The sequence below is a fragment of the Vidua chalybeata genome, chromosome 25 (genome assembly GCF_026979565.1).
Source record: "Vidua chalybeata isolate OUT-0048 chromosome 25, bVidCha1 merged haplotype, whole genome shotgun sequence".
In the NCBI taxonomy this organism is placed as follows: domain Eukaryota; kingdom Metazoa; phylum Chordata; class Aves; order Passeriformes; family Viduidae; genus Vidua; species Vidua chalybeata.
The window spans coordinates 1,732,841-1,754,265 of NC_071554.1; the positions used below are offsets into that span (position 1 = coordinate 1,732,841).

The window sequence follows — 21,425 nt, forward strand, 5'->3', positions numbered from 1 at the left end:
ATTATTATTTATATTTATAACAGTTCTATTCTTTTTCATATATTTTTTATTTCGAATTTTACAGATAAATTCCAAATAAGCACCCCCTTTTTCTCAAAAAATATATTATTTTCTATAATTATTTTAATTTTCTTTTTACATTATTCATATTTACAAGAGTTATTTTTATATATTATTTTTATTCTTATTTCGAATTTTAAAGATAAAACCCAAATAAGCACCCCCTTTATCTAAAAAAATATATTATTTTCTGTAATTATTTCTATTATTTTAATTTTCTTTTTACATTATTCATATTTATAATAGTTATTTTTATATATTATTTTTATTTTTATTTCAAATTTTACAGGTAAAATCCATATACGCACCCCCTTTATCTCAAAAAAAATATTATTTTCTATAATTATTTCTTATTATTTTAATTTTCTTTTCGCTCAGAAATTGAAAAAATTCAGAAGGGTGAGACAACAAAGAAGGAAGAGGAAGAAAATTACCTGGATTTATTTTCCCACAAGAATATGAAGCTGAAGGAACGAGTTCTGATCCCTGTCAAACAATACCCCAAGGTAAGAGCCAAAAAAAATTAAAAATAAATCAACCAAATTTTTTTTTTTTTTTTTGGGGATTTTGTAGCTGGCAAAATGGCAGCAGGAATAAAAAAATTTCATTTTTCACCCTAAAATTCAATTGAAAAAAATCAAGAGTTGGTTTGATTCTTTGCGAAAAATGCCTATTTTCTTCTTTTTTTTTTGGGATTTTATAGCTGGTAAAATGACAGCAGGAATAAAAAAAATTTCATTTTTCACCCTAAAATTCAATTGAAAAAAATCAAGAGTTGGTTTGATTCTTTGCGAAAAATGCAGATTTTCTTCTTTTTTTTTGGGGATTTTATAGCTGGCAAAATGGCAGCAGGAATGAAAAATCTTCATTTTTCACCCCAAAATTCAATTGAAAAAAATCAAGAGTTGGTTTGATTCTTTACAAAAAATTCAGATTTTCTTCTTTTTTTGGGGGATTTTGTAGCTGGCAAAATGGCAGCAGGAATAAAAAATGTTCATTTTTCACCCAAAAAATCAAGAGTTGGTTTGATTCTTTGCAAAAAATGCAGATTTTCTTCTTTTTTTTTTTTTTTTGGGGATTTTGTAGCTGGCAAAATGGCAGCAGGAATAAAAAAAATTTCTTTTTTCACCTCAAAATTCAATTGAAAAAAATCAAGAGTTGCTTTGATTCTTTGCAAAAAATGCAGGCTTTTTATTTCTAATATATTGAATTTTTTGACTATTTTGGGCTAAGAGATCTTGGATTGCTGGAACAGATAATTCTGTGTGTGGAGTTTTTTTTTTTTTTTAATTTTTTTTTTTTTTTTTTTGACATTTAAGTCCTTAAAGATTTGCTGAAAAGCTGCTGCAGGGTAAAATTGAAGCGCTTAAATTGAGCTTGAATTTTCTGCTGGGGCTTTTTTTAATTTTTTTTTTTTTTCATGAAAATAAAGGTTAGAACCTTGAATTTCCCTTTTGAAACTTGAATTTTCCTTTTAAATGTTAAAATTTACCTTTTGAACCTTGAATTTCCCTTTTGAAAGTTAAATTCTCCTTCTGAATCTTGAATTTTCCTTTTGAAACATCTTGAATTTTCCTTTTGAATGTTTAAATTTTCCTTTTGAATCTTGAATTTTTCCTTTTGAAAGTTAAGTTTTCCTTTTGAACCTTTAGTTTTCTTTTCAAGACTTAAATTTTCCTTTTGAAAGAACTTGAATTTTCCTTTTGAACATTGAATTTTCATTTTTGAAAGTTGAATTTTCATTTTTGAAAGTTGAATTTTCCCTTTGAAAGTTAAATTCTCCTTTTGAACCATGAATTTTCCTTTTTAAACACCTTGAATTTTCCTTTTGAACATTGAATTTTCATTTTAAAAGTTAAATTTTCCTTTTGAACCTTTGGTTTTCTTTTCAAAACTTGAATTTTCCCTTTGAACATTGAATTTTCCTTTTGAAAGAACTTGAATTTTCCTTTTGAAACGTGAATTTTCCTGAAAGTTGAATTTTCCTTTTGAATCTTGAATTTTCCTTTTGAATCTTGATTTTTTTTCGTTGAAAGTTATATTTTCCTTTTGAACCTTTAGTTTTCTTTTCAAAACTTAAATTTTCCTTTTGAGCCTTGAATTTTCCTTTTTAAACACCTTGAATTTTCCTTTTGAATTTTGAATTTTCCCTTTGAAAGTTAAATTTTCCTTTTGAATCAACTTGAATTATCCTTTTGAACCTTTAGTTTTCTTTTCAAAACTTAAATTTCCCTTTTGAAAGAACTTGAATTTTCCTTTGGAAGTTAAATTTTTGTTTTTAAACACCTTGAATTTTCCTTTTGAATCAACTTAAATTTTCCCTTTGAATTTTGATTTTTCCTTTTTAAACAGCTTGAATTTTCCTTTTGAAACAACTTAAATTTTCCTTTTACATCTTGAATTTTCCCTTTGAAAGTTGAATTTTCCTTTTGAACCTTGAATGTCCCATTTGAAAATTAAATTTTCCTTTTGAAACGTGAATTTTCCTTTTGAAACGTGAATTTTCCTTTTGAGCCACCTTGAATTTTCCCTTTGAATCTTGAATTTTCCTTTTGAACATTGAATTTTCCCTTTGAAAGTTAAATTTTCCTTTTGAACCATGAATTTTCCTTTTTAAACACCTTGAATTTTCCTTTTGAACATTGAATTTTCATTTTAAAAGTTAAATTTTCCTTTTGAACCTTTGGTTTTCTTTTCAAAACTTGAATTTTTCCCTTTGAAAGTTGAATTTTCCTTTTGACTCAACTTGAATTTTCCCTTTGAACATTGAATTTTCCTTTTGAAAGAACTTGAATTTTCCTTTTGAAACGTGAATTTTCCTGAAAGTTGAATTTTCCTTTTGAATCTTGAATTTTCCTTTTGAATCTTGATTTTTTTTCGTTGAAAGTTATATTTTCCTTTTGAACCTTTAGTTTTCTTTTCAAAACTTAAATTTCCCTTTTGAAAGAACTTGAATTTTCCTTTTCAAAGTTAAATTTTCCTTTTTAAACACCTTGAATTTTCCTTTTGAATGTTAAAATTTTCCTTTTGAACCTTTAATTTTCCTTTGAAACTTAAATTTCCCTTTTGAGCCTTGAATTTTCCTTCTGAATCTTGAATTTTCCTTTTGAATTTTGAATTTTCCCTTTGAAAGTTAAATTTTCCTTTTGAATCAACTTGAATTTTCCTTTTGAACCTTTAGTTTTCTTTTCAAAACTTAAATTTTCCTTTTGAACCTTGAATTTTGCTTTTTAAACACCTTGAATTTTCCTTTTGAATGTTAAAATTTTCCTTTTGAACGTTAAAATTTTCCTTTTGAACCTTGAATTTTCCCTTTGAAACATCTTGAATTTCCCATTTGAAAATTAAATTTTCCTTTTGTACTTTGAATTTTCCCTTTGAAAGTTAAATTTTCCTTTTGAACCACCTTGAATTTTCCCTTTGAATCTTGAATTTTCCTTTTGAACCTTGATTTTTTTTTTCTTTGAAAGTTGAATTTTCATTTTGAACCTTTAATTTTCCTTTCGAATCAACTTGAGTTTTTTCCCTTTGAAAGTTAAATTTTCATTTTGAGACACCTTGATTTTTTTCTTTGAAAGTTAAATTTTCCTTTTGAATCTTGAATTTTCTTTTTGAGCTTTGAATTTTCCCTTTGACTCAACTTGAATTTCCCTTTTGAAAGTTAAATTTTCCTTTTGAACCTTGAATTTTCCTTTTGAACCTTGAATTTTCCTTTTGAACCTTGAATTTTCCTTTCAAAACTTAATTTATCCTGTACATTATTTTTTCGTGAGGTGAGGAGAAAATTGAAAATTAAATTTTTTTTTTTTTTTTTTTTTTTTTTTTTTTTTTTTGGATCAACTGACAGAAAATTCACAAAAAATATCTGACATTTTTGAGCTCTGGATCTGATTTTTATTTTTTATTTTTTATTTTTTTCTTTAATTTCCAGTTTAATTTCGTTGGGAAGATTTTGGGACCCCAAGGCAACACCATTAAAAGACTTCAGGAAGAAACCGGTGCTAAAATCTCTGTACTGGGGAAAGGCTCAATGAGAGATAAAACCAAGGTAAGAGAAAAACCAAAAAAAAAAAATCCCATTTATTTGGAGAATAAATAAGCATTTTTATTGGGAGAATTCAAGCATTTTATTCAAAATTAAACCAGAAAAAAGCTTCAATTAAAGATTAATTAAAAATTTGATAAAATAAGGATTATTCTCCTGAAGAGCCATTCACTCAATATTTTTTTTTTCCCTTTATAAAAAGATAAAAATCTCTTTTTTAGCTTGAAATATTTAAATATTTACACATTATTTGCATATTATTTGCATATTATTTACATAATATTTACATGTTGTTTACGTATTATGTAATATTTAAATTATATATTTAAATATTTCAAAATTTAAAATCCAGTTTAAGAAAAATAAAAAATCTCAGTGTTTCCACACAAAAGAACATTTATTAAATTAATGCAAATAACCATAAAAATAAAATTTAAAATCCAATTTAAGAAAAATAAAAAATCTCAGTGTTTCCACGCAAAAGGAGATTTTTAAAATTAACGCAAATAACCATAAAAATAGATTTTAAAATCAAAATTTAAGACAAATAAATCGAATAAAATAAAAAATCCCAGTGTTTCCACACAAAAGAACATTTTTAAAATTAACGAAAGTAATCATAAAGATAAATTAAGAAAAATAAATAAAATAAATCTCAGTGTTTCCACGCAAAAGAACATTTTTTAAATTAACGCAAATAACCATAAAAATAAAATTTAAAATCCAATTTAAGAAAAATAAAAAATCTCAGTGTTTCCGCACAAAAGAACATTTTTAAAATTAACGCAAATAACCATAAAAATACATTTTAAAATCAAAATTTAAGAGAAATAAATGAAATAAAATAAAAAATCTCAGTGTTTTCACACAAAAGGAAATTTTTGAAATTAACGAAAATAATCATAAAAATAAATTTTAAAATCCAATTTAAGAAAAATAAAAAATCTCAGTGTTTCCACACAAAAGAGCATTTTTAAAATTAACAAAAATAACCATAAAAATACATTTTAAAATAAAATTTAAGACAAATAAATAGAATTTTAAAAAATCTCAGTGTTTCCACACAAAAGGAAATTTTTAAAATTAACGCAAATAACCATAAAAATAAAATTTAAAATCCCATTTAAGAAAAATAAAAAATCTCAGTGTTTCCGCACAAAAGGAGATTTTTAAAATTAACGCAAATAACCATAAAAATACATTTTAAAACCCAAATTTAAGAGCAATAAATGAAATAAATCGAGCGTGCCGCGGCTCCGCCCGCAGGAGGAGGAGCTGCGCAAGGGCGGCGACCCCAAGTACGCGCACCTGCACATGGAGCTGCACGTCTTCATCGAGGTGTTCGGCCCGCCCTGCGAGGCCTACGCCCTCATGGCCCACGCCATGGAGGAGGTCAAGAAGTTCCTGGTCCCCGTGAGTGCTGGGAATGGTGCTGGGATCTCCTGGGAGCGCTGGGAATGGTGCTGGGATCTCCTGGGAGCGCTGGGAATGGTGCTGGGATCTCCTGGGATCATGGGAATGGTGCTGGGATCTCCTGGGAGCGCTGGGAATGGTGCTGGGATCTCCTGGGAGCGCTGGGAATGGTGCTGGGTTCTCCTGGGAGATCTGGGGTGGTGCTGGGATCTCCTGGGATCGTTGGGAATGGTGCTGGGATCTCCTGGGAGTGCTGGGAATGGTGCTGGGATCTCCTGGGATCACTGGGAATGGTGCTGGGATCTCCTGGGATCGTTGGGAATGCTGCTGGGATCTCCTGGGATCGTTGGGAATGGTGCTGGGATCTCCTGGGAGATCTGGGGTGGTGCTGGGATCTCCTGGGATCACTGGGAATGGTGCTGGGATCTCCTGGGATCATGGGAATGGTGCTGGGATCTCCTGGGAGCGCTGGGAATGGTGCTGGGATCTCCTGGGAGCGCTGGGAATGGTGCTGGGATCTCCTGGGATCACCAGGAATGGTGCTGGGATCTACAGGGAGCGCTGGGAATGGTGCTGGGATCTCCTGGGATCACTGGGAATGGTGCTGGGATCTCCTGGGAGCGCTGGGAATGGTGCTGGGATCTCCTGGGATCATGGGAATGGTGCTGGGATCTCCTGTGATCATTGGGAATGGTGCTGGGATCTCCTGGGATCGTTGGGAATGGTGCTGGGATCTCCTGGGAGCGCTGGGAATGGTGCTGGGATCTCCTGTGATCATTGGGAATGGTGCTGGGATCTCCTGGGAGCGCTGGGAATGGTGCTGGGATCTCCTGGGAGCGCTGGGAATGGTGCTGGGATCTCCTGGGAGCGCTGGGAATGGTGCTGGGATCTCCTGGGAGCGCTGGGAATGGTGCTGGGATCTCCTGGGATCATTGGGAATGGTGCTGGGATCTCCTGGGAGCGCTGGGAATGCTGCTGGGATCTCCTGGGAGCGCTGGGAATGGTGCTGGGATCTCCTGGGATCATTGGGAATGGTGCTGGGATCTCCTGGGAGCGCTGGGAATGGTGCTGGGATCTCCTGGGAGTGCTGGGAATGGTGCTGGGATCTCCTGGGATCATGGGAATGGTGCTGGGATCTCCTGGGATCACTGGGAATGGTGCTGGGATCTCCTGGGATCATGGGAATGGTGCTGGGATCTCCTGGGAGATCTGGGGTGGTGCTGGGATCTCCTGGGATCATTGGGAATGGTGCTGGGATCTCCTGGGAGTGCTGGGAATGGTGCTGGGATCTCCTGGGATCATTGGCAATGGTGCTGGGATCTCCTGGGAGTGCTGGGAATGGTGCTGGGATCTCCTGGGATCACTGGGAATGGTGCTGGGATCTCCTGGGATCGCTGGGAATGGTGCTGGGATCTCCTGGGATCATTGGAAATGGTGCTGGGATCTCCTGGGATCATTGGAAATGGTGCTGGGATCTCCTGGGATCATTGGGAATGGTGCTGGGATCTCCTGGGATCACTGGGAATGGTGCTGGGATCTCCTGGGAGCGCTGGGAATGGTGCTGGGATCTCCTGGGAGCGCTGGGAATGGTGCTGGGATCTCCTGGGATCATTGGGAATGGTGCTGGGATCTCCTGGGAGCGCTGGGAATGGTGCTGGGATCTCCTGGGAGTGCTGGGAATGGTGCTGGGATCTCCTGGGAGTGCTGGGAATGGTGCTGGGATCTCCTGGGAGCGCTGGGAATGGTGCTGGGATCTCCTGGGATCGTTGGGAATGGTGCTGGGATCTCCTGGGAGTGCTGGGAATGGTGCTGGGATCTCCTGGGATCACTGGGAATGGTGCTGGGATCTCCTGGGATCACTGGGAATGGTGCTGGGATCTCCAGGGATCATTGGGAATGGTGCTGGGATCTCCAGGGATCGTTGGGAATGGTGCTGGGATCTCCTGGGATCGTTGGGAATGGTGCTGGGATCTCCTAGGATCACTGGGAGTGGTGCTGGGATCTCCTGGGATCGTTGGGAATGGTGCTGGGATCTCCTGGGAGCGCTGGGAATGGTGCTGGGATCTCCTGGGATCATGGGGAATGGTGCTGGGATCTCCTGGGATCATGGGAATGGTGCTGGGATCTCCAGGGATCATGGGGAATGGTGCTGGGATCTCCTGGGAGCGCTGGGAATGGTGCTGGGATCTCCTGGGATCGTTGGGAATGGTGCTGGGATCTCCTGGGATCGTTGGGAATGGTGCTGGGATCTCCTAGGATCACTGGGAGTGGTGCTGGGATCTCCTGGGATCGTTGGGAATGGTGCTGGGATCTCCTGGGAGCGCTGGGAATGGTGCTGGGATCTCCTGGGATCATGGGGAATGGTGCTGGGATCTCCTGGGATCATGGGGAATGGTGCTGGGATCTCCAGGGATCATGGGGAATGGTGCTGGGATCTCCTGGGAGCGCTGGGAATGGTGCTGGGATCTCCTGGGATCGTTGGGAATGGTGCTGGGATCTCCTGGGATCGTTGGGAATGCTGCTGGGATCTCCTGGGATCGTTGGGAATGCTGCTGGGATCTCCTGGGAGATCTGGGGTGGTGCTGGGATCTCCTGGGATCACTGGGAATGGTGCTGGGATCTCCTGGGATCATGGGAATGGTGCTGGGATCTCCTGGGAGCGCTGGGAATGGTGCTGGGATCTCCTGGGAGCGCTGGGAATGGTGCTGGGATCTCCTGGGATCATGGGAATGGTGCTGGGATCTCCTGGGATCATGGGAATGGTGCTGGGATCTCCTGGGATCACTGGGAATGGTGCTGGGATCTCCTGGGATCATGGGAATGGTGCTGGGATCTCCTGGGAGATCTGGGGTGGTGCTGGGATCTCCTGGGATCATTGGGAATGGTGCTGGGATCTCCTGGGAGTGCTGGGAATGGTGCTGGGATCTCCTGGGATCATTGGGAATGGTGCTGGGATCTCCTGGGAGTGCTGGGAATGGTGCTGGGATCTCCTGGGATCACTGGGAATGGTGCTGGGATCTCCTGGGATCGCTGGGAATGGTGCTGGGATCTCCTGGGATCATTGGCAATGGTGCTGGGATCTCCTGGGAGTGCTGGGAATGGTGCTGGGATCTCCTGGGAGTGCTGGGAATGGTGCTGGGATCTCCTGGGAGTGCTGGGAATGGTGCTGGGATCTCCTGGGAGCGCTGGGAATGGTGCTGGGATCTCCTGGGATCGTTGGGGATGGTGCTGGGATCTACAGGGATCATTGGGAATGGTGCTGGGATCTCCTGGGAGTGCTGGGAATGGTGCTGGGATCTCCTGGGATCATTGGAAATGGTGCTGGGATCTCCTGGGATCATTGGAAATGGTGCTGGGATCTCCTGGGATCATTGGGAATGGTGCTGGGATCTCCTGGGATCACTGGGAATGGTGCTGGGATCTCCTGGGAGCGCTGGGAATGCTGCTGGGATCTCCTGGGAGCGCTGGGAATGGTGCTGGGATCTCCTGGGATCATTGGGAATGGTGCTGGGATCTCCTGGGAGCGCTGGGAATGCTGCTGGGATCTCCTGGGAGCGCTGGGAATGGTGCTGGGATCTCCTGGGATCATTGGGAATGGTGCTGGGATCTCCTGGGAGCGCTGGGAATGCTGCTGGGATCTCCTGGGAGCGCTGGGAATGGTGCTGGGATCTCCTGGGAGCGCTGGGAATGGTGCTGGGATCTCCTGGGATCATTGGGAATGGTGCTGGGATCTCCTGGGATCACTGGGAATGGTGCTGGGATCTCCTGGGATCACTGGGAATGGTGCTGGGATCTCCAGGGATCATTGGGAATGGTGCTGGGATCTCCAGGGATCGTTGGGAATGGTGCTGGGATCTCCTGGGATCGTTGGGAATGGTGCTGGGATCTCCTAGGATCACTGGGAGTGGTGCTGGGATCTCCTGGGATCGTTGGGAATGGTGCTGGGATCTCCTGGGAGCGCTGGGAATGGTGCTGGGATCTCCTGGGATCATGGGGAATGGTGCTGGGATCTCCTGGGATCATGGGAATGGTGCTGGGATCTCCTGGGATCATGGGGAATGGTGCTGGGATCTCCTGGGAGCGCTGGGAATGGTGCTGGGATCTCCTGGGATCGTTGGGAATGGTGCTGGGATCTCCTGGGATCGTTGGGAATGCTGCTGGGATCTCCTGGGATCGTTGGGAATGGTGCTGGGATCTCCTGGGAGATCTGGGGTGGTGCTGGGATCTCCTGGGATCACTGGGAATGGTGCTGGGATCTCCTGGGATCATGGGAATGGTGCTGGGATCTCCTGGGAGCGCTGGGAATGGTGCTGGGATCTCCTGGGAGCGCTGGGAATGGTGCTGGGATCTCCTGGGATCATGGGAATGGTGCTGGGATCTCCTGGGATCACTGGGAATGGTGCTGGGATCTCCTGGGATCATGGGAATGGTGCTGGGATCTCCTGGGAGATCTGGGGTGGTGCTGGGATCTCCTGGGATCACTGGGAATGGTGCTGGGATCTCCTGGGATCATTGGAATGGTGCTGGGATCTCCTGGGAGTGCTGGGAATGGTGCTGGGATCTCCTGGGATCATTGGCAATGGTGCTGGGATCTCCTGGGAGTGCTGGGAATGGTGCTGGGATCTCCTGGGATCACTGGGAATGGTGCTGGGATCTCCTGGGATCGCTGGGAATGGTGCTGGGATCTCCTGGGATCATTGGCAATGGTGCTGGGATCTCCTGGGATCACTGGGAATGGTGCTGGGATCTCCTGGGAGTGCTGGGAATGGTGCTGGGATCTCCTGGGAGTGCTGGGAATGGTGCTGGGATCTCCTGGGAGCGCTGGGAATGGTGCTGGGATCTCCTGGGATCGTTGGGGATGGTGCTGGGATCTACAGGGATCATTGGGAATGGTGCTGGGATCTCCTGGGAGTGCTGGGAATGGTGCTGGGATCTCCTGGGATCATTGGAAATGGTGCTGGGATCTCCTGGGATCATTGGAAATGGTGCTGGGATCTCCTGGGATCACTGGGAATGGTGCTGGGATCTCCTGGGATCACTGGGAATGGTGCTGGGATCTCCTGGGAGCGCTGGGAATGGTGCTGGGATCTCCTGGGAGCGCTGGGAATGGTGCTGGGATCTCCTGGGAGCGCTGGGAATGTTGCTGGGATCTCCTGGGAGATCTGGGGTGCTGCTGGGATCTCCAGGGTTCACTGAGATGGTTTGGGGATCTCCAGGGTTCACTGGGATGGTGCTGGGATCTCCTGGGAGCTCTGGGGTGGTTTTGGGATCTCCAGGGATCTCTGAGATGATTTTGGGATCTCCAGGGAGCTCTGGGGTGATTTTGGAATCTCCAGGGAGCTCTGGGGTGGTGCTGGGATCTCCGGGGATCACTGAGATGATTTGGGGATCTCCAGGATCCTTATTTCCCTTTATTTTGTCCTTTATTTGTCCTGCTCTGTGTGCTTGGTGCAGGACATGATGGATGACATCTGCCAGGAGCAGTTCCTGGAGCTCTCCTATCTCAACGGGGTCCCGGAGCCCAACCGCGGCCGAGGCGTCCCCGGGCGGGGCCGGGGGGCAGCGCCACCTCCGCCTCCACCCGTGCCAAGGTATTCCCAAAAACCCAAAAACCCAAAAACCCAGCCCTGGCAGTGCTGCCCTCACCTCTCACAGAGGTTGAGCTGCTGCTTCTGGCACGTCAGCTAGGCCTGGCTTTGGGGCTTGTTGGGACAACTCAGCAGTGTGAAAGTGCTGTCCCCCAGCCCGGCAGCGAGGGAAAAGTCTGCAATGTGTGAAGCTGAGTTGTCAGGGTTGTTTATTTCTCCTTATCTGTAACTTTCTGTCTCTGACCTGCCGAGCTCTGCCTGGTACAGAAGCCCTGGCAGTCTCTGCTCAGCCCCGGGCGTCTCCCACATTACAGACTCCAAACTACGTGTGCCACGTTCCCAGTTCCCACAGCAATACCTAAAATCTGTGCTGGGCAGTGTGTCCCTGTCCTAAACCAACAGAAAAGTGTCACCAGCACACCCAGACATGGAGGGCAAGGAGAAGGGAAAGAAGGTCAGGGCACACCCAAATCCCTCCATCTTGTACCCCTGAATCCCATTCTAGAAACCCCAAAATTCTGCTTTTCCACCCTGTGTTAACTCACCCATCACACTGCTCAAACCCGTGTGGTTGTAATTCCTCAGGGAAGGTTGGCAGCCTCTCCCACGGGCTAAAATCAAACCCACAGGTGGTTTTGACTTCGTGCCAAGGTCCCTGAGCCCCCTGGAGGGTCTGGAGCCAGCCAGGGCAGCCCGAGGGATGCGCTGGACTCCGACAGGGGTTCTGCCCGGCTGGCTCAGAGCACCGTGTTTGGGGTGTCACCCAGCACTGGGGGGGATTTGGGGTGGGTTTAAGCAATAGTTTTCCTAAAGGAAGCTCTCAGAATTGGGAGGGATGTGCTGTAGCCCCCTCAGCATTCTCAGGTTGAAATGCCCATCCCTGCAGAGCTCTGGAGTGGCATCGTTCTGGCAAAGCTTGGGGATAAATTGGCAGCAAAACGGTTCCTTCAGTGCTTGCCTCGCTCCCTGATCCGTTTTCCTTCTGCTTGGAGTGTGCCTGCCCATGTCCTCAGTGATCCCGAGGGATCTGGAGTGATCCCAGGTTTATTTCTTTGTCTACAGCCTCCTTCATCCTCACAGTCCCTGATCCTGACTCTGTAGATCTGCTCCAAAATTGGATTTAAATGTCACGAGGAGCCTCTCCTTGGCTGTGTGGAGCCAGTTTGACTCAGCAGGCAAAGCTCAGCTAATCTCAATTATGTAAAACCCCCAATTCAGGCTGGGCTGAACCAAAATTTGGTGATTTAACCCCAAAGGACAACCAAGCCTCACTCGCTCCCTCCCCACTCATGGGATGGGGAGAGATCTGAAAGGATAAAAGTGAGGGAACGAATGGGTTGGGATAAAGTTCCCCAGGAAAAGGAAAGTAAAAGAAGGAATTCATCCCCTGCTTCCCTGGGAAGACATTCCAGAAGTGCCCCAGTGCCTCCTGCTCTTTTCAGCTTTCCACCTCCAGCAGCAGAATTTTCACCCAGAGGAGAATTCTGTGCCTCTCACAGCAGAACAATTTTCACTTCTGTGCCTATTGTAAACACAGGGGAACCCAGGGGCAGAAATGCTGATGTGTGACTGCAGCTCAGAAATTGAATGGTTTCTTTATTAGAACTATGCTAAAATACATTAATGTACTATTTAAAGGAGATACTAAAACTACAAACCTACTGTTCTAACTGCTATATCTAACTACTCACAACTCGTGACCCTCTCTAGAGATTGGGTTGGATTGGATTGGGTTGGATTGGGTTGGATTGGGTTGGATTGGATTGGATTGGGTTGGATTGGGTTGGGTTGGATTGGGTTGGATTGGGTTGGGTTGGATTGGGTTGGATTGGATTGGATTGGGTTGGATTGGGTTGGATTGGGTTGGATTGGATTGGGTTGGGTTGGGTTGGGTTGGGTTGGATTGGATTGGGTTGGATTGGGTTGGGTTGGATTGGGTTGGGTTGGATTGGATTGGGTTGGATTGGGTTGGATTGGGTTGGGTTGGATTGGATTGGGTTGGGTTGGATTGGGTTGGATTGGCCACCAGCCCCAAACAATCCTCACCAAAATCCAACCAAGCATCACCCCAGGTAAACAATTCTCCAAGCACATTCCACATGGGTAAAACAAGGAGCAGAAATAGAAATTGTTTTCTCTTTCTTCCTCTCTGTGCTCTGTGAAAATCCTGAGAGAGAGAAGAACGTCCGTGCCATGCGTGCCCATCCGCAACCCCAGCTCCGCTGAAAATCCCCATCCTCGGCCTCTCCAGAGCAGCAGCAGCTCCTCACCAGCCTTTCTCTCTCCTCCGCAGGGGCCGTGGCATTGGTCCTCCCCCTCCTCCTCCTCCTCCTCCTCCTCCTCCTCCCCCGCGGGGCGCGCTGGTGCGGGGAGCGCCGGTGCGCGGGGCCATGGCGCGGGGGGCCGCGCTGGCCCGGGGGGTGCCCCCTCCCCCGGCGGTGCGGGGCGCTCCTGCCCCCCGGGCACGGGCGGCTGGCATCCAGAGGATCCCCCTGCCCCCTCCCCCCGTGCCGGAGACCTACGAGGAATACGTAAGCAGTGATTAATTAGCAGGGATTAACGGGGCTCCCGGCCGAGGGAGGGTTGTGCCGGGATGGGGATGACCAGGGATCATGGGGTCACCAGGGATCCATGGGAATGGTGCTGGAGTCACCAGGGATCCATGGGAATGGTGCTGGGGTCACCAGGGATCAGTGGGGTCACCAGGGAATGGTGCTGGGATCACCAGGGATCCCTGGGAATGGTGCTGGGGTCACCAGGGATCCCTGGGAATGGTGCTGGGATCACCAGGGATCCATGGGAATGGTGCTGGGGTCACCAGGGATCAGTGGGGTCACCAGGGATCCCTGGGAATGGTGCTGGGATCACCAGGGAATGGTGCTGGGATCACCAGGGATCATGGGGTCACCAGGGATCCCTGGGAATGGTGCTGGGGTCACCAGGGATCCCTGGGAATGGTGCTGGGGTCACCAGGGAATGGTGCTGGGATCACCAGGGATCATGGGGTCACCAGGGATCCCTGGGAATGGTGCTGGGATCACCAGGGATCCATGGGAATGGTGCTGGGATCACCAGGGATCCATGGGAATGGTGCTGGGATCACCAGGGATCAGTGGGGTCACCAGGGATCCCTGGGAATGGTGCTGGGGTCACCAGGGATCCCTGGGAATGGTGTTGGGATCACCAGGGATCCATGGGAATGGTGCTGGGATCACCAGAGACCATTGGGATGGTTCTGGGATCGCTGGGGACTATTGGGATGGTGTTGGGATCCCACCAACTCCTGGGATGGGTCTGGGATCACCAGGGATCCTGGGATGGTGCTGGGATCATCACAAATACTGATACACCTGAACATTTGGTTTCTCTTCTCTGCAAAATGTTTGGGTTTTTTTTTTTTTTCCCCACTGAAAAATTCAGAGTTTGGGGGTTGTAAGTGTGTGGCTTGGATGACACAGAATTATGGAATATCCTGAGCTGGGAGGGATCCCCTGGGATCATCCAGCCCAGCTCCTGGCCCTGCACAGACACCCCAAAATCCCACCCTGTGCATCCTTGGGAGCATTATCCCGGAGCTCAGGGGGAGCCTGTGCAGTGCCCCAGCACCTTTTGGGGCAAAACCTTCCCCTGACAGCAATCCCAGCCCTCCTGGCACGTGGATTTATCCCTGGAGATGGAACAATTCCCAAACACCAGCGGGATTCATCCCTTCCCAGCCCCGGGGCTGTGCCTGAGCCCTTTCCCTGGGGCAGGCCGGGATTTCCAGGCTCCTCTGGAATCTGTGCCTTGGATTTGGTTCCTTTTTGGTCCTTTTGTGACATTTTTTGTGTCCCCATCCTCGCCAGGGCTACGATGAGGCGTACGCAGAGCAGAGCTACGAGGGGTACGAGGGCTACTACAGCCAGGGCCAAGGGTGAGTGGGATTCCCTCTTCCCAAAGGGGCTCTGCATGACCTTTTTCCCCTTTTTTCCCCTTTTTTTCCCCTTTTTCCCCCCTTTGTTCCCCCTTTTTTTTCCCCTTTTTTCCCCCTTTTTCCCCCTTTTTCCCCTTTTTTCCCCCTTTTCCCCCCCTTTTTTCCCCCCCTTTTTCCCCCCCTTTTTTCCCCCCCTTTTCCCCTGTTTTCCCCCTTTTTTTCCCCCTTTTTTCCCCCTTTCCCCCCCTTTCCCCCCCTTTCCCCCCCTTTCCCCCCCTTTCCCCCCCTTTCCCCCCCTTTTCCCCCCTTTTCCCCCCTTTTCCCCCCTTTTCCCCCTTTTTTTCTCCCTTTTTTCCCCGTTTTCCCCCCTTTTCCCCCCCTTTTTCCCTCCTTTTTTCCCCTTTTTTCCCCCTTTTTTCCCCCTTTTTTCTCCCTTTTCCTCCCTTTTCCCCCCTTTCCCCCCTTTTTCCCCCCTTTCCCCCCCTTTTCCCCCCTTTTCCCCCTTTTTTTCTCCCTTTTTTCCCCCTGTTTTCCCCCCTTTTCCCCCCCTTTTTTCCTCCTTTTTTCCCCTTTTTTCCCCCTTTTTTCTCCCTTTTTCCCCCTTTTCCCCCCCTTTTCCCCCCTTTTCCCCCCTTTTCCCCCTTCTTTCCCCCCGTTTTCCCCCCATTTCTCCCCTTTTCCCCCCCCTTCCCCCCCCCTTTTTTCCTCCCTTTTTTCTCCCCCTTTTTTCTCCCCCTTTTTTTCCCCCTTTTTCTCCCCCTTTTTCTCCCCTTTTCCCCCCTTTTTCCTTTTTTTCCCCCTTTTTTCCCCCCTCTTTTAAATCCAATTTGAAGCCAATGGAAGCACTGCTGAGCTGTAGAGCTCAGCTGGAATCCAGGGAATGACACAGAGCACCTTCTCTTTTCCTGTTCTTTTTTATTTTTGGGGTTTTTTTTGTTTGTTTTTTGTTTTTTTGGTTTTGTTTGTTTTTTTTTTTTTTTTTTGTGGCACTGTGGCAATGCCATTTCCCTGTGTGTGACCCCCTCGTTGCTTTTCCAGGGATACAGAATATTACGATTATGGACACGGGGAGGCACAGGAAACCTATGAAGCTTATGGTATGTCTGGGAATTCTGGGATCAGGAAGGAGCTGGGAATGGTTTGTGGTCAATTCTGCAGTTTTCCAATGTCTGGATAAAAAAATTGAGGTGTTTTTATTTAGGTCTGAACAACCTCTCCGTGGGTTTAGCTTCTTCTCAATTTTGATCGTCTCAAAGGTGATGCTTTTTAAAAAAAAAAATCCATTTTTTAACTCTGGAAATGTCTTCATTTCCTTGTAGCTTTAGAATATTTCAGGAGGTCTGGATTTCCACCCACAGCACTTGTGCTGCACTCTGGTTTTCATGGGCTGGATTTTATAGGGTTCCATCTGCTTCCTTCATCCTCACAGTCCCTGATCCTGACTCTGTAGATCTGCTCCAAAATTGGATTTAAATGTCACGAGGAGCCTCTCCTTGGCTGTGTGGAGCCAGCTTGACTCAGCAGGCAAAGCTCAGCTAATCTCAATTATGTAAAACCCCCAATTCAGGCTGGGCTGAACCAAAATTTGGTGATTTAACCCCAAAGGACAACCACGCCCCACTCTCACTCCTCACCCGTGGGACAGGGAGAGAACTGGAAGGGTAAAAGTGAGGGAACGAATGGGTTGGGATAAAGTTCCCCAGGAAAAGGAAAGTAAAAGAAGGAATTCATTCCCTGCTTCCCTGGGAGGACATTCCAAAGGCCTCTCCCTGCCTCCTGCTTTTATTTTGGGAGGCAGTTCCCATATCCAGGCTTGGATATCCACACCCTGGATGTGGCAGTGAGGGGGAATCGTTGTCCCCTGTCCCCAGAGCTGGGCCAGAGTTCATTTTCCTCCCCAGGCCTGCTCTGGGATTGCCTCTGCATTGGTGCTGATGATCCCGAGTTTTGTTGTCGCTGGGCAGGGCTTAGACACATCCAAGGATTTTCCTGCTCCTCACACAGGGAAACTGGGAGGGACCCCAAGGAATTTGCCAGACCTCATTCGACATCCCAAATTCCCAAAGCTGTCTGTAAATTCTATCCTGGCAGAATAAAGGAAGCAGAGTTGTTGTTGTCTCCTCACCTTGCTCCAGGGTTGAATTTAAATCCAGGTGTTCCCTGCTCCAGGTTTAAATCCAGGAGCCTCAGGACCTTCCAGGTTTAAATCCAAATTCAGGAGCATTGAGGCATTCCCTGCTCCAAGTTGAAGCCCAAATTCAAGAGCCTAAGGGCTTTCCTTGCTCCAGGTTTAAATCCAAATCCAGGAGTATCAAAACATTCCCTGCTCCAGGTTTAAATCCAGGATCCTCAAGGTGTTCCCTGCTCCAGGTTTAAGCCCAAATTCAAGAGCCTAAGGACTTCCCCTGCTCCAGTTTAATCCCAAACCCAGGAGCCTCAGGACCAGGTTTAATCCCAAACCCAGGAGCCTCAGGACCAGGTTTAATCCCAAACCCAGGATCCTCAGGACCAGGTTTAATCCCAAACCCAGGAGCCTCAGGACCAGGTTTAATCCCAAACCCAGGAGCCTCAGGACCAGGAGCTGTTTTGGGGGGTCAGGAGCTGTTTTTGGGGAGCTGTTTTTGGGGATCAGGAGCTGTTTTTGGGGAGCTGTTTGGGGGGTTCAGGAGCCGTTTTTGGGGAGCTGTTTGTGGGGATCAGGAGCTGTTTTTGGGGAGCTGTTTTCAGGAGCTGTTTTGGGGGATCAGGAGCATTTTTTGGGAGCATTTTTGGGGATCAGGAGCTGTTTTCAGGGAGCTGTTTTGGGGGATCAGGAGCCATTTTTGAGGAGCCGTTTTTCGGGATCAGGAGCATTTTTGGGGATCAGGAGCATTTTTGGGGATCAAGAGCGTTTTTGGGGATCAGGAGCTGTTTTTAGGAGCCGTTTTTGAGGAGCCGTTTTTGGGGATCAGGAGCATTTTGGGGATCAGGAGCTGTTTTTAGGAGCTGTTTTTGGGGATCAGGAGCATTTTTGGGGATCAGGAGCTGTTTTTGGGGATCAGGAGCACTTTTGGGGATCAGGAGCCGTTTTGGGGATCAGGAGCTGTTTTTGGGGATCAGGAGCGTTTTTGGGGATCAGGAGCTGTTTTTAGGAGCTGTTTTTGGGGATCAGGAGCCGTTTTTGGGGATCAGGAGCTGTTTTCGGGGAGCCGTTTTTGAGGAGCCGTTTTTGGGGATCAGGAGCATTTTTGGGGATCAGGAGCATTTTTGGGGATCAGGAGCGTTTTTGGGGATCAGGAGCGTTTTTGGGGATCAGGAGCTGTTTTTAGGAGCTGTTTTTGGGGATCAGGAGCCGTTTTTGGGATCAGGAGCACTTTTGGGGAGCATTTTTGGGGATCAGGAGCACTTTTGGGGAGCATTTTTGGGGATCAGGAGCTGTTTTTGGGGATCAGGAGCCATTTTTGAGGAGCCGTTTTTGGGGATCAGGAGCATTTTGGGGATCAGGAGCATTTTTGGGGATCAGGAGCATTTTTGGGGATCATGAGCTGTTTTTAGGAGCTGTTTTTGGGGATCAGGAGCTGTTTTTAGGAGCTGTTTTTGGGGATCAGGAGCCGTTTTTGGGATCAAGAGCACTTTTGGGGATCAGGAGCCGTTTTTGGGGATCAGGAGCACTTTTGGGGAGCACTTTTGGGGATCAGGAGCACTTTTGGGGAGCACTTTTGGGGATCAGGAGCACTTTTGGGGAGCATTTTTGGGGATCAGGAGCTGTTTTTAGGAGCTGTTTTTGGGGATCAGGAGCTGTTTTTGGGATCAGGAGCCGTTTTTGGGATCAGGAGCTGTTTTTAGGAGCCGTTTTTGGGGATCATGAGCTGTTTTTAGGAGCTGTTTTTGGGGATCAGGAGCACTTTTGGGGATCAGGAGCGTTTTTGGGGAGCATTTTTGGGGATCAGGAGCTGTTTTTGGGATCAGGAGCTGTTTTTAGGAGCTGTTTTTGGGATCGGGAGCACTTTTGGGGATCAGGAGCTGTTTTTGGGGATCAGGAGCACTTTTGGGGATCAGGAGCACTTTTGGGGAGCACTTTTGGGGATCAGGAGCACTTTTGGGGACCACTTTTGGGGATCAGGAGCCGTTTTTGGGGATCAGGAGCACTTTTGGGGAGCACTTTTGGGGATCAGGAGCACTTTTGGGGACCACTTTTGGGGATCAGGAGCCGTTTTTTGGGGATCAGGAGCACTTTTGGGGAGCACTTTTGGGGATCAGGAGCACTTTTGGGGATCAGGAGCACTTTTGGGGATCAGGAGCCGTTTTTGGGGATCAGGAGCACTTTTGGGGAGCACTTTTGGGGATCAGGAGCACTTTTGGGCAGCTCTCTCACTGCCCAACTCCGCAGCTCCCAAGCCCACCTCCCCCAGCCCATTTTTTGGGTCCCTCCCTCCCTCCCAGCCTGACTTTCCTCTCCTTTTCTCCGCAGGCCAAGACGACTGGAACGGAACCCGAGCGTCCCTGAAGGCGCCCCCGGCCCGGGCACTCAAGGGGGGCTACCGGGAGCACCCCTACAGCCGCTACTGACCCCAAAACGGGGCCAAAATTCCCCATTTAGGAGCAAACTCTTGTTTCTGCTTCTTGTATCTCCCGGGATTCCCGTTGCTTTACCCACAGCAGACAAGTAATTGTCTCCCTGTTTTGTTTTTTTTTTTTTTCCTTCCTGGCCCCTTTTTTTTTTTTATTTTTATTATTATTATTTTTTTTTTTCTCCTCCCACTTCATCCTCACTTTGCATTTTGGCTTCTGGAGGTGAATTTAAATAGATTTAGAAGGGGAAAAACTTTTAATTTTTATTATTTTTTTTTTTTTCTTCTTCTTCTTCTTCAGTGTTGTAGATGGCTTTTCTTTCTTTGTCGTTTTAGGTTAAAAAAAAAAAAATAATGTACCTTTTTTAAAGGAAAAAAAAAAAATAGACTTAAAAAAAAAACCCAGTTTTAAAAATGTTAGTTTCCAAAAGTGACATGCTTTGCTTAGTTCTGAAATTAAGGTTTTGTTAAAACTTTTAAAGTTTGTTTTAAAGGAACCCATAAAGGTTGTAGTTGCAGAATCCCAAAGTAGGCTACATTTCAAAATTCAGGGTTATTATTATTTTTTTTTTTTTTTAAGAATTAAAATCATAATGTAACAGTAGTGGCTGCCACCATTTAAAAAAAAAAAAAAAAACCAAAAAAAAAAATAACTTCAGATGCCAAACCTTTAAAAGGAGATTGCTGGTGAATCTTGAAATTTAAATTTTAACCCAAAGGAGCCTCCAAACAAATTAAATAGCGTTTTTTCTAAAGAGAATTGACTTAAAAGGAAAAAAATTAGGTTGGTAAAAAAATTGACTTTTCTCATGTGGATTTTGAAATCTAGCCCCCCCTGTGCAGTGTTGAGATATGCTTGGGAATATTCTTCCAGTGGAAAGGGATTTTTGTTCAATTCTAAATGAACAATTCTTAAGGAGAAAAAAAAAAAAAAACAAACAAAATATGGCTCTAATTGCCCAGTGTTTAATAGAAAGAATATTCTATGTAGTTCTGTAAAATTCTCATTTTTTTGTCGCCCTTTGGGGCAGAAAATGTGATGAAAATTCCAAAAAATAAAAAAAAAAAAATCAATTCCAAGCAATCCCAGCCACTTGTTCAAGTGTATCTCAGCACGAGCTTTGCATAAAAAGGGACACTGCAGCTGTAAAAAAAAAAAAAAAATATATATAAAAAACAAAAAAAAAATTAAAAATAATAAAAAAAAAAACCAGACCAAAAAAAAAAAAAAAAAAAAAAAACAACAAAGCCCAAATTTCACTTTGTACATAAAATAAAGTCCTAATTGGATTTGTTACATTGTCCTCCCACTCTGTTCTGGAAGAGAAAAATGCAACATTTTGTGTGAAGTCTGCCTAACTAGGTAGCTCCAAAGGTGTCAAAGTGTCTGTCTCAATCTGTCAATAAAGTTTAGTCCTTTTTTAATCAAAGTCAATGTGATGAATTGTCATTTGTTTTTTGCAGGTTTTTTGGTTTTTTGTTTTTTTTTTTATTCCAAACTACTTTAAATCCATGCTAAACTTAATTTGTCATCATTATTATTATTATTATTATTATTATTATTATTATTATTATTACTATTATTACTATTATTACTATTATTAATATTACTATAATTACTAAAATTATTACTATTATTATTATTATTACTATAATTACTATCATTATTACTATTATTATTATTACTATCATTATTACTATCATTATTACTATTATTAATATTACTATAATTACTATAATTATTGCTATTATTATTATAATTACTATAATTATTACTATTATTACTATTATTATTATTACTATCATTATGACTATTATTAATATTACTATCATTACTATAATTATTACTATTATTA

At 45.2% G+C, this 21,425-nt stretch overlaps 1 protein-coding gene across 3 annotated transcripts in view; it reads left to right on the forward strand.

The window, feature by feature from the left end:
- Nucleotides 1-21,425, forward strand: part of KHDRBS1 (KH RNA binding domain containing, signal transduction associated 1) — a 36,959-nt gene that overhangs the window by 10,964 nt on the left and 4,570 nt on the right. For 2 of the 3 annotated variants that reach the window (XR_008434857.1, XR_008434856.1), the window contains exons 2-9: nt 439-566; nt 3,992-4,108; nt 5,372-5,518; nt 10,973-11,109; nt 13,400-13,637; nt 14,952-15,019; nt 16,058-16,116; nt 19,470-19,664. Coding sequence is in view for 1 of the 3 variants with exons in the window: in XM_053964727.1 (XP_053820702.1) it covers nt 439-566; nt 3,992-4,108; nt 5,372-5,518; nt 10,973-11,109; nt 13,400-13,637; nt 14,952-15,019; nt 16,058-16,116; nt 19,470-19,567 (992 nt within the window). In the remaining 2 variants the exon portion in view is untranslated. Of the gene's footprint in view, nt 1-438; nt 567-3,991; nt 4,109-5,371; nt 5,519-10,972; nt 11,110-13,399; nt 13,638-14,951; nt 15,020-16,057; nt 16,117-19,469; nt 21,000-21,425 lie in introns of those variants that run through there. The other variant, XM_053964727.1, reaches the window with a different exon arrangement.